At 45.7% G+C, this 17466-nt stretch overlaps 1 protein-coding gene across 1 annotated transcript in view; it reads right to left on the reverse strand.

Annotated features, from left to right (window-relative positions):
• Positions 1-2607: 2607 nt before the first annotated feature.
• TRRAP (transformation/transcription domain associated protein) overlaps positions 2608-17466 on the reverse strand; it is a 342568-nt gene continuing 327709 nt past the window's right edge. The window contains exons 68-70 of the mRNA XM_030212524.1: positions 15036-15239; positions 9572-9766; positions 2608-3173 (exon numbers count right to left, since the gene is read on the reverse strand). Of these exons, the coding sequence (XP_030068384.1) occupies positions 2889-3173; positions 9572-9766; positions 15036-15239 (684 nt within the window). The 3' untranslated portion in view covers positions 2608-2888. The remainder of the gene's footprint in view (positions 3174-9571; positions 9767-15035; positions 15240-17466) is intronic.

Raw genomic sequence — 17466 nt, forward strand, 5'->3', positions numbered from 1 at the left:
CTGGGCCATATCGTATAACTATGCGCGTAAATTTCAGAACGCCCACAAAATGCCCATTTCCCCGCCCATTTTTACCTGCATGCATTAGAAGTTCGGCGCACTTCGTTACAGAATACGCTTAGCGAGTTGTGTGCATAAATTCTAATCAGTGCCAATCAGTGCTCATTTATTGCTTGTTAAGAGCTGTTATCAACGCTGATTAACTTGTGAAGCTAATTAAGTTACGTGTGTTGTAGAATCTGTGACCATTTTGGCGCAGATCTCTACGCACGCTATATCGAATCTGGGGGTATATGAATATGAATCAGATTTGCATATAACAGAAGTAGTGCATGCAGCACTCTCTCATGCATGTGTTTTGGCTAAAAGGTACTTCAACTGAAAACAGTGGCATAGCCACAGGTGGGCCTGGGCCCACCCACTTAGGGCTCAGACCCTCCCAACAGTAGCAGACGTTTAGCGGTAGCTGGTGGCGATCCCAGCCTCTGCCAGCTGAAGACTTCCCCTTGATGGTAACGGAAATGTTACTCTCCATCATACCGGCATCCGCACATGCTCAGTTTTCAGTGCATGCCTGCTGCAGACTGCCAAGGTGGAAAGAGACGTTTTCCCGCCAGCTGAGATATTTTTTTGTTGTTGTTGTGGATGAGAACACTTGGTGCCCACCCACTTCTTGCTTAGGCCCACCCAAAATCAGTTGTCTGGCTACGCCCTTGACTGAAAACCCCTGACATCCATCCCTTCTTCAAATGTAGTTAAAGGACCAACTCCTGGTGCTGACATGGGAACACGCAATGTAACATGTCTACTCAGCTTCTGTAGTATTTACACGTTCACATTTAATAACTGATTCAACACTTTCTATAAAATATTTATTTTGAAAAAAATCACTGTACAAATATTGTTTGTAATAGTTCTGACACTTTAGGATAATATAAAAATATTAACAAAAACAAAACGCAAATAAAACACACTTTGTGGAAACATCTTATTTAAAACGACAGCCAAAGAAAATATTTCTTTTTCCTCTTCAAAAATGCAATTCCAACAAAATAAAGACAACAAAAATTTAATGACCGTTAATAATAAAACGAAATTAATTAACAGGAAATCAAAAGTTCCTTCAATAACACAGATAAAACTATTACATAGCTTAGGTACCTTGTGCTGTTTGATCTATTAGCAAAGGGGTTGTTTGCATAACCCCTGTGGTGAGCTAATAAGAGGGTCATTTTCTCACTACTGCATTTTTCCTTAATGTCCAGTGAAAATGTTCTATCACTTCCTTTCTGGTCATGGAGCAGAAAGGAAGTCATAAAATACACAATACCCCAAAGATGCATGGAATAAGGGAAGGGAAGGAAAAGTGTGTTGTGTGTGTGTGTGTATACGAGCATGGGGGACAGATCTGATCCTTTCTCACCTACTGTATCAGTAGGAACCAGTGCTCAGTTACTGCAGTAGACACAAACATTAGCTCTGTGTACCTCAAAATACTCTCAGAAACATTAGCAGCATTATATTAAAAAAAAAAAAAAGGCCAAATATTCCCCCAATGCAACCCTTAAACTGGCAGCGTTCCATGGTGCATTTCCTAGGGGTTTGCTTTCATCTTGCATCTTTTGCCATTCTGAAGTTCCTCTGTCGCACTTAAAGTAACATCTGAATGTCTCTGGCTTCCATTTGCTCTCTTCTCACTTCAAAGGATTACATGCTATGAACAGCGGCAAATGCTTGAAAAGAAGTTCCAGGAACAGCACTATGTTTACTAAACACATTCTATGCTGAGAAAAATCAGCACAACTTAGAAAAAAAAAAAAAGAATTTCTATACTCTCATTATCATTTTGCTGTACAAAACCAACTTAATTCCTGTACAGTATTTTTTTTTGGCAACAATAAAAATGACCACAGTATTTAAAACAACATCTACCTTAATTTTGGTATAAGGAAGGGCATTTTACCGAAATGCTTAGAAGTGAAAGCACAAAGTCTGTGAATACGCATTTGTCAAAAAGTATAAAAGCCTTAGGTAGATTACAAATTTGCTAGTCCTCATGAGCTGCAGTACCCATGTTCTAGAACACTACCCCCCCAAAAAAAAAAACGGAAAAATGCGTCCGTACACGCTAGAACCGGTTCTCCTTCACCCAGAAGAATTTACACACCTTGCATGAGATATACACAGGGACAAACAAAAAAAACAGCACCACGGGCCTTTAAAAATGGAACACAGTTCTTTAATGAATGAGCCTTGACAAAAAGACCCGACACGGGCCGTGTTTCGGTGACTAGCACCTGCGTCAGGGGTCACAGTGATGACGTGGAAAACTTGGGGAATAACTCGAATATATTCCTCTACAATATCATTTTGATACAGAAAGTGAAAGTGCCTTGGTGCTTTGTAGCTTTTACTACATGAGACGTGGGGTAAGGAATAATATATTGTAGAGGAATATATTCGAGTTATTCCCCAAGTTTTCCACGTCATCACGGTGACCCCTTGACGCAGGTGCTAGTCACCGAAACACGGCCCGTGTCGGGTCTTTTTGTCAAGGCTCATTCATGAAAGAACTGTGTTCCATTTTTAAAGGCCCGTGGTGCTGTTTTTTTTTTGTTTGGACTTTAGTTTGTACTTCGTTCCCTCTCTTTTGTTATATCCATATACACAGGGACAACCATACTCTGAAGCAATTTAACAGAATCTATGCATCCTTTCTGTAAACATGATTTTTAAAAAGTAAAAAAAAAAATAAGGGGGGGGGGGGGGGGGGAGTGGCTACCTGAAAGAAGCCTGAGATTTAAATTCTTCACAGTTATAAACACAATGCATTCTTTACAACACAAAGAGCTATTATAATAATTTTTTAAAAGGCTCCACCGTTGCAGTTAGAGCCAGGGATGCCAGGCAGGATCCATACGACACAGATTATCCAAGCTATTAGCAGCAGCCACCAGCGTGTTGACTTTGCTCTCGCCGCCGTCAAACTGGGCGAGATTGTTCAGTCGAGTCACTATGGCAGTAACAGCTTTCTGAACCAATGAAACCAACTGCTGGCTGTCCATATTTTCTGGCTGCCCAGCTGCCGAGAGAGGGGAGGATGTATCCTCTTGCGTTTTCTTGTGCCAAGCGATGATCTCATCCCGTAAAACAGTTTTCAGGATACCGTCAACCTATGTGGGGAAAAAAATGCATGGTTATGACCAGCTGTTAAAGGAATATAGACTCTGTTCAGTCTTGCGTGGAAGGTGGCGATTCACAACTCCACATCTTTCTGGTTTTCAGGATGTCCACAATGAATTTGCATGAAAAAGAATCAGGTAAGTCTGTATTAATCTCATTGCCCTGATCCATTAGAGGTTCCAGAGGACCATCACTGAGAACCAGTGAAAAAATGTTAACTCTTTCACACCAGGTGGCTGAAGGCTTGGATGGCTCAGGGGAATTGTCACAGTATAACTCTTCCTATCACTCAGCTCAGCAGGGTCTTAAAAAGGTGACCCACAGTAAAAGTGTTCAAACCGTGGCCCATGTCACAGTACCATTGCCAAACAGGAGCTCTTGGGGGTGGGGGTGGGGGGTAAACGGACAAGCATCGCATATCCTCGGCATCTCTCCCCCAATAACAATTAAAATGAAAAGTACTTGAGCTGAAGTGATCCGGAGTCCACACCACATCAATAAAGCTTAGTGGTCAGCGTCACTGATATCAGCATTGTGAGCAAACTCAGTTCAGTGATTGACCAGAGCATGCATGGAACTCAGCGTTCTCACCATGCCGGTGTCATGGGATTCAAAGTGCTTCCGCTGATTGCTGAGCTTTACTAACGGGGGAAGTGGGCACTGGATTTCTTCAGCTGGTGGGGCTTGGAGCAGGGGGGGGGGGGCAAAATTCCCCAGGCCCGGGCCTCCAAGGGGGGGGGGCCCGGCGCCGGGGTCAGGCCGCCGGTTCTGCAGTTCCCGGACTCACCTGCCTGCCTCCTTGGCTCCCTGCATTCGAAGCGGCAGTCACACATCCCCTCCCTTCGGGCCTTCCCTGTGTCCAGCCCTCACGGAAAATGGAAGTTACATCAGACAAGGGCGGGACACAGGAAGGGAAGGCCAGAAGAGAGGCGATCTGCGACTGCTGCTTCGAATGCAGGGGGCCTGGAGTCGTGGAGGAAGGCAGGTTAGACCGCGGACTGCAGCGGCGGGGGGAGGCGAGGCGGCCATGCCCCAGGCCTGGCCTAGTCTTTCGGTGGCCCTGGCTTGGAGATTCCTGCCACCCTGGAGGAAAAAAAAACAGGGTGATATGATACAGACGTTCAAATATTTAAAAGGTATTAATCCGCAAACGAACCTTTCCGGAGATGGGAAGGAGGTAGAACTACGAAGACGTGAATTCAGGTTGAAGGGGGGGGGGAGGGGGGGGGTAGACTCAAGAAAAATGTCAGGAAGTATTTTTTCACGGAGAGAGTGGTGGATACTTGGAATGCCCTCCCGCGGGAGGTGGTGAAGATGAAAACGGTAACGGAATTCAAAAATGCGTGGGATAAACATAAAGGAATCCTGTTCAGAAGGAATGGATCCTCAGAAGCTTAGCGGAGATTGGGTGGCAGCGCCGGTGGTTGGGAGGCGGGGCTAGTACTGGGCAGACTTCTATGGTCTGTGCCCTGAAAATGGTAGATACACATCAAGGTTAGGTTTACGTATAAAGTAGCGCATATGAGTTTATCTTGTTGGGCAGACTGGATGGACCGTACAGGTCTTTTTCTGCTGTCACCTGCTATGTTACTATGTAAATGGATGCTATGACTAGTTGATGGAGGGACCCAGGTCCTTCCGTGGCTATGTTCATGCCACGTCAAATTCCCACAAATTTGTGAACGCTACAGCACAGCAGTCACAGGCTGGTAATAAGCACATGAAAAATGCTGCACTGAAAGCCTGAGCATTTTCGCTAACGCACAGGCATCCATGCAAAGTGTATTCACTTAAAAACTTAAAATCGCATGAAGACGTCCTGATGGGTTTTTTTAAGTGCAAATAAAGGCTCTTCCTGTATATTAGCTATGATAAAAAAAAAAAAGTCAGCTCTAACAGGGTTAAAGCTCAGATAAAGACATCTATCAAAGGAGTACAATTTGATAGTCATTATATGAGCTGTATTTTTTTCAGTGCAGACAAGTTGAAATAAATCCAGTTACACTTGCAATATCTGTGCTTTCAAGCTACTCCAACCCCTGCTTTGAGGAAATATGCTCAGCAGGATGGTGCACTCTTTATAGAGGGCTGTCAGCGTAAAACAGCACTGGTGTAAGATGAATGACATAGTGGGAAAGGTCTGTGCTCTGAAGGTGAGCAATCAGCAGTACAATGCTCTATACTCCATTTTAAACCTGCCAGAGCTCCTCACTGCAAAGGCCCCAAAGTAACCAGTACAATGCACTTCTGTTCTCATTAAGGCATACCCTGATGACCCAACTTAAATGCCTCGATCCCGCAACACAATGAAACTAAGACTCGAACTGATCACGACTCAACCCTTCCTCCTTATTCCCTGACGGGTCTATCCTACACGAACCTTCTACGTTGTATCTGCTATATCGGAACTGGCGATCGCCATCACGGTTAATATGTAAGCCACATTGAGCCTGCAAATAGGTGGGAAAATGTGGGATACAAATGCAATTAATTAATTAATTAATTAAGCAGGAAGCATTTCCTGGATGGTAATTTAGCTGCAGCTGAGGTCTCAGAGGCTGATGCTATGAACTAAACGTGGGCGCTAGAGGAGATTAACACCAGCATTAGTGAACGCAGAGTGGTCAAAGAACAGCGCACAAAACAAAGTTGCCTTACCGCTGAAAAAATAATGGCAGCTCGGAGCAGGTGTTAGAAAGTTGCTGGTTTTTATATAATTTGGAAGCAGAAGGAAGCCCGTGCAAGCCCCTAAGCGCTGGCAGAGAGAGACGGATGTGTGCAAGTCAGAGTAAACCCAAAAGTGAAAGCATACATTCTCTGCGTTTAAATATAAGCCTTCCTTTGCCTTTGCAGATGATTTGTTGATCATATCCACATCCCCGAGTGTGGCCTTACCAGCCCTTTTGGAGGAGATAGAACGATTTAGTGTTATATCAGGGTTTCAAATCAATCGGGAAAAATCGCAAATGATGAGATTACATGATCATTTAGATGGCCCCGGCCCAAAGGATTTTTCACTGCAGAAGGCGGGGACGGAGATGAAGTATTTAGGTATATTAATTCCTAGGACATTAAGCTGTCTGTATGAGGTGAACATTCAAAAGTTGCTGAGGGACACGGCTAGAAAACTGGAGCAGTGGCGGGGTCTTCCTATCTCCCTCTTGGGACGTGTCGCGCTTTACAACATGATGGTTATCCCCTGCTGGTCATATGTGTTCCAAACCCTACCTCTACACTTCACTAATAGGGATGAAAGACGATTGAATGGAATGTTAAGGAAATTCTTGTGGCGGGGAAGGAAACCTAGGTTCCCTTTAGACAAAATGTATGTTCCAAAAGAGTATGGAGGGTTGGGCTTATAAAGTGTGCGACACCTGGCGGTTGCAAATGCTATGAGACATGTAACAGACTGGTTCCGTAACTCTACAGACTTCTCAGCCACTGCCATGGAATTGAGCCTATTTGAACCTATTCATTTCAGTAGTTGTCTCCATGGGAGTGGGGGGGCCTCTTCACTGTTGAACATTTCTAATATCCTGCCACAGGCGCAGAAGGCATGGAACTGGATCTGCAGATTACATCACTTTTCGACAAGGGTCACCCCGATGTTACCATTGTGTGGGAACCTTGAATTCCCCCCCGGAATGATGTACAATGTTTTCAAACAATGGAGAGAGCGGGGCATAATTTACCTGCAACAGATCTTAACCCGGGAAGGAAAGCTGCAATCGTTTCAGGAATTACAAAAAAGAGGCCTATTTCACCCTAAAGACTACTTTCATTACTGGCAGTTGCTACATTACACGAGGAGCCTACCTTGGGAATCTTTAGCGGAAGATGTACAAGAGGAATTGCCAGTGGCGTTTGCCTTGGGATCACAACAAAAAGTTCCATTGAGATTCCATCTCCGACATATTTAAGATACAATTGCAGAACCGGATTTTGGCAAATACGCGGAGGCTTGGAGCAGAGACCTGCTAGTAGAAGTTTCATCGGGTTTGCTTAAAGAACATGTGTTAACACTACATAGAGCGTCTCCCCTAGCGGACCATTGGAAGATACAGTATCGCTTTGCTTTTCGGATGCATATGCCACCCCGACGAGCATTCTATGCAGGGGCCTCTCCAGATGGGATGTGCCCCAAGTGCTATGCTGAAGGGGCGACCTTGGGACATATGTATTGGGCCTGCCCAAAAATTCAGAACTTCTGGTCAAATCTACTTTTAAAGGTTTCTGCTTTGTGGAGAACTAAGTGGTCTGGTTCGCCACTCCTGCTGTTTCGGAATCCCTGCTTAAGAGCTCCAAGGCCGAAAGGTCTTATAAACTTTGTCCGGCGAGCTACTCTGATTGCAAAAAAGTCCATTCTAGCAGCTTGGTTATCACCGGAAGGCCCATCTCTTCAAAGCTGGCGAGTACGGATGGTACAACTATTGCGAACTGAGCGTATGATGATAAAAGAAGGAGACAGGCGTGAGTTTGAAAAATTTTGTTTGAGATGGGGCCCGTTTTTGGACTCTTTGCCCCCAAGAGCGAAAAGCTCCCTGTTGAACATTTGACTGATAGAATAACCCAGGACGTTGTCCCATTGACCTATATCTAGAGCTTTGGAAGGGAAGGGGAGGGTAGAGGGGTGGGAATAGGTGATAAAATGTGGACCTGGGGGGGGGATCTCGGGGGGGCCATCAGAACACAGGCTCCTTGGGATCTGCTCTCTTGGTTGTTGCTTAGTGCTATCATAGAAGAAGGGGGAGGGGGGATATAAAATTGAAAAACGAATTGATGACAATGGCTTTAGGAACAAATGTGGTAAAAACAATTTTCTGTTTCTTGAGATTGGTATCTAAATGTTTCTTATCTTATTGTATTGGATCTTTTTGATGTTCATCAATAAAAATTATTGAAACATAAATATAAGCCTTCCAAGTAAAAAAAAAAAAAAATTGAAACGCTTATATTTAAAGGTATTGAAAACAGATGCCAATGTGTGCATCATCTTTGAGTTTGCCAGGCGCATGCGCACAGGAGCTGAGGTTACTGTGAAAACTCTTTTGCCTATGTGCCAAGCACGTTCCCCCCCCCCCCCACTTTTACTTTTACAGCGTGCATATAATTTGAATACCATTTCCTTCTGTGCTGTTGCCTTACTGTGGGAGTTCTAAGCATCGGCCCATCAGTGAGCTGGCTTATAGCCTGCCCTAAACGGTAGATGACGCGGGCTATGCGGGTTAACTCTATAACTTGATGCCAAGATGTAGGTGCCATAATCGGGCGTACTCAGGGCCAATTCTAGAACAGCTTCAGGGTACGCCTAAGCCATACGGAATACTAGTGCAATGTCACACTGGCATGCGGATTTTAGGCGCGCCCACTTAAGACAGGTCAGCAACGCACGTAATTAAGTGTATCCTGTAAGCTGTGTGTGTAGCTTGGTGACATGCCCGTGGTTCCCCCACGTGTGCGCATCCTCACAGTTGGGGGTCTCTTTACCAAGCCAAGCTAAAAAGCGGCCGGTGTGTGGGTTTTCAGTGCACTGCGGCCACTTTTAGCGTGGCAGTAAAATGGCCACCGCAACATTGTTTTTTTTTTTTAATGGACACGCACTAATTTCCCTGTTAGCGTGTGGCCATTACCATGGGAGCCCTTACTGTCACCTATTTAGGAGGCGGTAAGAGCGCTACTCCAGTGCTAATTGGGTAGCGTGTGAAATGTGCCCCACACTACCCGATTAGCGCAGGCACGCCTATTCTCTGCCCATGAACATGCCCTCCCACGCTGAAAAATATTTTCCAATGCAGGATTAGCACGCACTGAGCGGGGAAATACTGTGGGACACCTCAGCGCATCCCGCAACAGTGCCCTTTAAGCATGCGGTAGGCCCTACCGCACCTTAGTAAAAGAGCCCCTTAATGCGCCAATTACTGGTGCCTCTGATGCGCAAAACCCCCAGAAATGGCTTTAACCCGGTGGTAATCGGGCATCACCACGCGCTGCCCGGTTACCACCAGGTTAGAGTGGGAACCCTTATCGCCACCCCGCCGCATGGCCATGTGGTAAGAGTTCTCTTATCGCATGGCCATGTGTGTCTGGGGTCTTTTTACCCGCTGTGGTATACAGGCCTGCTATATGTGTGATCCAAGATGGCCGTTTAACATAGCTGGCGAACTGCTGAATATTTGCGATATAGCCGGTTAGCCATGACTGCGAATATTCAGCAGGGGATAGCCGGCAATCCTCTGCTGAATATTCGCAGATAGCCAGTTAAGTGCTATTTAACTGGCCAGAAGCCATTCCTAGTTGGTTAAGTAGTGCTGAATATCAGCCAGATGGTCTTTAGGAAAGTTAAATTAATGGAGCCTTTATCTACTAATTACCACTCCCGTCTCCTTACCTTAAAATTTGGCTGTGCAAAGCAGCGAGCCACAGCAATCATGGACGCAGTCAATGGACCAGACACTCCGATGGTGGTGAGGAATTCGGAGATGTTTGGTGTTAGACGAAACGGGACGGGACGGTTAGCATCCAGGTCACCAGTGGCATCATTGATATCAAATCGAAAGTAGGCCACGTTGAGCTTACCCGTGTCCTGAAATTTAAGACAAGAAGGGTCTTTATAACACCTTTAGGCAAAATGATCGCTATCAACAGACATTATCTTTGGTTTATGATTTCAGACCTGCAAATTAAAGGTGGAAGCTAAATTACCACTAGAACAATTCTAGAATTTTTACATGGGATAAATGGGCATCTTAGAATGAACCTGAACTTAAGAAGAATTTCTTTGTTTGGAATACTTATGTCAAATGGACATTCTCTACTGTGTTATTCTTCCAATAATAGAAAACAAAAACCACATGTCCTGAACAAAGTACTTGCTCTGAGATAGATATTCTCAAACCGCTGTGGTAGCAGAAGATAATTATCCAGTAGAAAAATGTCTGGTTTTTTTTTTGTTACATTTGTACCCCGCGCTTTCCCACTCATGGCAGGCTCAATGCGGCAGGCAATGGAGGGTTAAGTGACTTGCCTGTGCCTGAAGTGGGAATCGAACTCAGTTCCTCAGGACCAAAGTCCACCACCCTAACCACTAGGCCACTCCTCCACTGTTGCTACTATTTGAGATTCTACATGGAATGTTGCTATTCCACTAGAAGTCGGCCCTTGCAGATCACCAATGTGGCTGCACAGGCTTCTGCTTCTGTGAGGACGTCAGACTCACAGAAACAGAAGTCTGCGCAGGCTTCTACATGGAATGTTGCTAGTGGAATAGCAACATTCCATGTAGAATCTCCAATAGTAGCAACATTCCATGTAGAATCTCCAGTAGTATTTATTTTATTTTTGTTACATTTGTACCCTGCGCTTTCCCACTCATGGCAGGCTCAATGCGGCAGGCAATGGAGGGTTAAGTGACTTGCCTGTGCCTGAAGTGGGAATCGAACTCAGTTCCTCAGTTCCAAAGTCCACCACCCTAACCACTAGGCCACTCCTCCACTGTTGCTACTATTTGAGATTCTACATGGAATGTTGCTATTCCACTAGCAACATTCCATGTAGAAGTCGGCCCTTGCAGATCACCAATGTGGCCGTGCAGGCTTCTGCTTCTGTGAGTCTGATGTCCTGCACGTACGTGCAGGACGTCAGACTCACAGAAACAGAAGCCAGCACAGCCTTCTACATGGAATGTTGCTAGTGGAATAGCAACATTCCATGTAGAATCTCCAATAGTAGCAACATTCCATGTAGAAGTTGGCCCTTGCAGATCACCAATGTGGCTGCGCAGGCTTCTGCTTCTGAGTCACAGAAACAGAAGCCTGCGCAGCCTTCTACATGGAATGTTGCTAATGGAATAGCAACATTCCATGTAGAATCTCCAATAGTATCTATTTTAGTTTTGTTACATTTGTACCCTGCGCTTTCCCACTCATGGCAGGCTCAATGCGGCTTACATGGGGACAATGGAGGGTTAAGTGACTTGCCCAGAGTCACAAGGAGCTGCCTGTGCCTTAAGTGGGAATCGAACTCAGTTCCTCAGGACCAAAGTCCACCACCCTAACCACTAGGCCACTCCTCCACTGTTGCTACTATTTGAGATTCTACATGGAATGTTGCTATTCCACTAGCAACATTCCATGTAGAAGTCGGCCCTTGCAGATCACCAATGTGGCCGTGCAGGCTTCTACATGGAATGTTGCTAGTGGAATAGCAACATTCCATGTAGCATCTCCAATAGCAGCAACATTCCATGTAGAATCTCCAATAGTATCTATTTTATTTTTGTTACATTTGTACCCTGCGCTTTTCCACTCATGGCAGGCTCAATGCGGCAGGCAATGGAGGGTTGTGACTTGCCCAGAGTCACAAGGAACTGCCTGTGCCGGGAATCGAACTCAGTTTGACACATGTATCCGTGATAACACCTGATACAGCCTGTTGGTGAAACACGTCAGGTCTTCTGAGATCATCCACTATCAAAGTTTTTACACACAGCTCTGTTTCTTTGGTTGGTATTTTAGTGTACCCTTTTTATTTTTCCTGCAGCAGATAAAGGTACAACTCCAACTGAGTTCCTGTAGCTCTGCAAAGTTCATATGCTATTTCACAACCCACCAACACGAATGTCCACGTAGCTGCTTATACAACAGATATCAAAATGCCATCGGAAAGCAGTTGCAAGATAAAGCAAACCCAAATGTACAGAATTTATAAACTACATGAGCAATCTGTACGCTTTTTCTAGTTAATCTCCATCAGACTTCCCATTGGTCAGTTCTACATCTCCTGTGTATGTACAAAAGGCATCTGTCAACAGAATCCGTTGAACCAGACTAAAGAAGATTTCATAGGTGAATGCACAGATGCCTTCTGGTTAATGGCAAAATGTCTCTCTAATTCCCACCTTTCAGATTGATTAACATCTGGTTTGAACCAACCAGATTAAGTGACAATCTCAGACCAATTATCACCTCTAAAATGCCACTCATTACGGAAAGCCTCAGTCCAAGCTCAGCGTTTTAGCAGCTGCTTCATTCTTGGGTTCTTTATCGTGACATTATCAGAATCAAAATAGACTGGTTTTCACTATTACAGATAAATGCCTTTATTTGGTCTAATGGTTCTGTTTTCTCCATTTTATTTATCTATCTTTTTTTTTTTTCTTCCAGCTCAACTATAACTAGTGCTGGATAGTTGAACAGTGTTTCCCAACCCTCTCCTGGAGGCACATCTTGCCAGTCAGGTTTTCAGGGTAGCCGAAATAAATATGCAAGAGGCAGATTTACAACCATTGGGGACAGTGGTGTGCAGGAAATTTTTAACAGGCTCTCTCTCCGGGCATAGCCAGCCCTGCAATTTGGGGGGGGGGGGGGGGGGGACGGGACACACATTACTCTCTCTCCTCCCTCCCCCCCCTATGCGGGCATGCTAGGCATACCTTTGCGAGCCCCATTAGCCAAATAAATGGACTACTGCCACTCCCGCTGCTTGTTTCTGGCTCTGAGCAGCATGCCAGGGATTTTCACGCATACTTGAGAGCAAGAAGTCTTGGCATGCTGCTCAGAGACAGAAACAAACAGCGGGGAGCAGCGGCAGTCCATTTATTCGGCTGGCGGGGCTCGGTATCCCTGCCAGCAAAGGTAAAGGAGTTCAGAGACACCAAGGGAGGCCCATCTCAAAGCTGGAGATTTGCCACTGCTATTCTGGAGACTGAAGGCCAATGAGTGAGTTTTTTTTCTTGTGGGCTCCAGCACTGTTTAAAACCAGTTCTGGCAGACGCACATTCCAATCAATAAATAGAAAATTGTTTTGCCACAGTCTCCTTGTCCATTTGGCACTTCCTTTCTCTTTATCACCATCTTCTCTCTGCATCCTTATCTATCTGATCCAGTATCACTACTGTCTTCCCACCATGATGAGCATCTCCCATCTCTGTGTTCCTATTCTTGCCCTATCAAACATATAAACGGCGAGTGACCGACTCACTCGCAAATGCGCAGTAGAGACATCCCTCTCTGTCCCGCCCCCGCGTCAATACGTGATGACGAGGGCGGGACAGAGAGGTAAACTGCGCCGCCGAGGTTGATACCGCTCCCCCCCCCCACCCGAGGTCGCCGCTACCATTACCCCCCCCCCCACACACACACACACCCGGCCCGGGCCCTCTCTCCGCTACTAAACTTACACATCCATTCGCCGGAACGCAGCACGCACATCAGCTGAGCTGCCGTCGGCCTTCCTTCCCTGCCTGTGTCCCGCCCTCGCTGACGTTACGTCACAGGAGGGCGGGACACAGGCAGAGAAGGAAGGGCCGACGGCAGCTCAGCTGATGTGCGTGCTGCGTTCCGGCGAATGGATGTGTAAGTTTAGTAGCGGAGAGAGAGAGGGCCCGGGCCGGGTGGAGGGATGGCGGCGACTCCGGGGGGGTGGGAACGGTAGCGGTGGAGATGAAATATATTATGCCGATAGGAAAGAAGTCAAACACACAGAAGTATGACAGAAAGGCATTAACAAATAAAACAGGACAATACAACTCAATAAGCTCTGCAGAAACAAAAACATGAGTCTTGAGGAGGGTTTTAAACTTAGGAAGGGAAAGGTCTGATCTTGGGGAGGGGGGTAAGTGGCTCCAAAATTTGGGGGCCAAAAGGACCATGTGCTTGATGTTTTAAGGAATACATACTTATATTTTTTTTCTTGTAGGCGTCCCAAGAGTTCCAATTATTATTGACCCCTGACACAGGCCTACAGAGACACCGAAACGCGGCCTGTGTCGGGTCTATTCATTAAAGGACTCTCGATTAGTCAATTCTTGGAGGCCCGTTTGTGCTTTTCCTTTTGCTGTTCTTGTTTGTGTACTCTTGAACCCTTTCTCTTCTGCTACGTGCTTTTAATGAAAACATGGCTCCTGCCCCCACCCCCAGGGCTGTACATGCTGGGAATTTTATTTCAATCTTCATCAGAGGGAGAATTCAATATAAAATCTTTAATTGCAGTAAGAGGGAAAGAAGGCTACTTGGAAAGAAACTGACAGGTAAATCCTTCAACAGGCCCAATGCCACTGCACACGCAGCATATCAAGGTTACTACCACAGACACTGCCCCGTTGCACACCTTACAAGCGGATCCTGTTTCCAACCTCAACACAGTCTGGCAACCCTGAAGGAGCAAACAAAAAATACAGCACCATGGGCCTTTAAAAATGGAACACAGTTCTTTAATGAATGAGCCTTGACAAAAAGACCCGACACGGGCCGTGTTTCAGTGACTAGCACCTGCGTCAGGGGTCACAGTGATGACGTGGAAAACTTGTGGAATAATTCGAACATATTCCTCTACAATATATTATTCCTTACCCCACGTCTCATATAGTAAAAGCTACAAAGCTTTTCATCCGTTTGGATACAGAAAGTGAAAAGTGCCTTGTTGCTTTGTACCTTGTACTATATGAGACGTGGGGTAAGGAATAATATATTGTAGAGGAATATATTCGAGTTATTCCCCAGGTTTTCCACGTCATCACTGTGACCCCTGACCGCAGGTGCTAGTCACCGAAACACGGCCCGTGCCGGGTCTTTTTGTCAAGGCTCAATCATTAAAGAACTGTGTTCCATTTTTAAAGGCCGGTGGTGCTGTTTTTTTTTGGTTTGGACTTTAGTTTGTACTTCGTTCCCTCTCTTTTGTTAAACCCTGAAGGAGCAAAACAGCTCCGTGGGAAAACAGAAGAAAAATCATTTGCATAGATTAAGTACAGGAAGAGAAATTATGTAAAGCTTGTTAACTCAGCATCGGTCACACATACTTGAGTTCATAATTCATAAAGCTACTTTTTTTTTTTTTTTTCAGCTTGGGAAACTTACCTGAGCAATTTGCAGCATCTCTGGGTTTAGTCTGTTCAAGTGAAAGACAAATTCCGCAAAACCAATTAATGCCAACTGAATTGTGAACATCTTCCGAAAGGTCCAGTAATCTGTTGCATTGGGGAACGTGTGCAACGCCCATTCCTTCAACATACTTCGGGGCACCATATTACTCTGAACTTCCTTCAGAATATCACGGAGGACCTAAAAATCAACCAAACACTCACTTGATAAATACAGGCAGGTGAGACACAGCAAAACCTGAAAAAAACTGAGCAAGGGTTAAGCTCCTGACGCAGATTAAAGAGGAAAGTTACTTTGTGCATGCAAAGAGGTTTCACTCCTTTGCTTTTGCCTACTGGATTTTCCAACTCGAAACAAAAATATATTAACGCTGGTAACTGGAGCTCAAAACCCAACAGATTAAAATGAAAGCACTTTTAGAAATAAATGCATGCTTTAAAAATAGTCCACCTGTCCGTTCCGTTTGAAAATGCCATTAAAGAAGTGATCTATTTTTAATTCTACTCCGCTGTTTGTTGAAGGTCATGGCTGGGCTAGTCCTGTGGTGACACAGCAGGAAAACTGCTTTCGGATGTGGAAACCTGGGAACCAATTCTTGACGAAGGCAGATAATGGGAATGAAGAACAGTGGCATTTATGGCCTGCAGAGGTGAGATGTGCTATCTGACAGGCTACAAAAATGGCCTTGCATTCACATCACTGCTCAACACGGCCCTAAATAGAAAAACTTCATGCGCTCATTTACAGAAAGAAAAGGAAGAAGGAAAGAATAGCAGGTGACTGAGCGGAAGGCATTTTCATCCTGTGTGTGCACGGGTGTCTTACAGATAGAACACACAGAGATATTATTTATTTGGTTTTAGGTCACATCTTTTTCAGTAGTAGCTTAAGGTGAGTTACAGTCAGGTACACTAGGTATATCCCTGTCCCTGGAAGGTTAACAATCTAAATGTGTACCTGAGGCAATGGAGGGTTAAGTGACTCGTCCAGGATCTCAAGGAGTAGCAGTGGGATTTGAACTGGGCTTCCTTGGTTGTCAGCCTGACGCTCTACCTCAATGTCCTTCAATGTAAGGCCCAGGGGCCAATGGCAGCCCCCACTATCTAAGTGTGTACCTGAGGTAATGGATGGTTAAGTGACTCGTCCAGGATCTCAAGGAGTAGCAGTGGGATTTGAACTGGGCTTCCTTGGTTGTCAGCCTGATGCTCTACCTCGATGTCCTTCAATGTAAGGCCCAGGGGCCAATGGCAGCCCCCACTATCTAAGTGTGTACCTGAGGCAATGGATGGTTAAGTGACTCGTCCAGGATCTCAAGGAGTAGCAGTGGGATTTGAACTGGGCTTCCTTAGTTGTCAGCCTGACGCTCTACCTCAATGTCCTTCAATGTAAGGCCCAGGGGACAATGGCAGCCCCCACTATCTAAGTGTGTACCTGAGGCAATGGATGGTTAAGTGACTCGTCCAGGATCTCAAGGAGTAGCAATGGGATTTGAACTGGGCTTCCTTGGTTGTCAGCCTGACGCTCTACCTCGATGTTCTTCAATGTAAGGCCCAGGGCCCAAATGGTAGCCCCCACTATCTAAGTGTGTACCTGAGGCAATGGATGGTTAAGTGACTCGTCCAGGATCTCAAGGAGTAGCAGTGGGATTTGAACTGGGCTTCCTTGGTTGTCAGCCTGACGCTCTACCTCAATGTCCTTCAATGTAAGGCCCAGGGGCCAATGGCAGCCCCCACTATCTAAGTGTGTACCTGAGGTAATGGATGGTTAAGTGACTCGTCCAGGATCTCAAGGAGTAGCAGTGGGATTTGAACTGGGCTTCCTTGGTTGTCAGCCTGATGCTCTACCTCGATGTCCTTCAATGTAAGGCCCAGGGGCCAATGGCAGCCCCCACTATCTAAGTGTGTACCTGAGGCAATGGATGGTTAAGTGACTCGTCCAGGATCTCAAGGAGTAGCAGTGGGATTTGAACTGGGCTTCCTTAGTTGTCAGCCTGACGCTCTACCTCAATGTCCTTCAATGTAAGGCCCAGGGGACAATGGCAGCCCCCACTATCTAAGTGTGTACCTGAGGCAATGGATGGTTAAGTGACTCGTCCAGGATCTCAAGGAGTAGCAATGGGATTTGAACTGGGCTTCCTTGGTTGTCAGCCTGACGCTCTACCTCGATGTTCTTCAATGTAAGGCCCAGGGCCCAAATGGTAGCCCCCACTATCTAAGTGTGTACCTGAGGCAATGGATGGTTAAGTGACTCGTCCAGGATCTCAAGGAGTAGCAGTGGGATTTGAACTGGGCTTCCTTGGTTGTCAGCCTGACGCTCTACCTCAATGTCCTTCAATGTAAGGCCCAGGGGCCAATGGCAGCCCCCACTATCTAAGTGTGTACCTGAGGCAATGGAGGGTTAAGTGACT

The sequence above is a fragment of the Microcaecilia unicolor genome, chromosome 8, assembly GCF_901765095.1.
Source record: "Microcaecilia unicolor chromosome 8, aMicUni1.1, whole genome shotgun sequence".
In the NCBI taxonomy this organism is placed as follows: domain Eukaryota; kingdom Metazoa; phylum Chordata; class Amphibia; order Gymnophiona; family Siphonopidae; genus Microcaecilia; species Microcaecilia unicolor.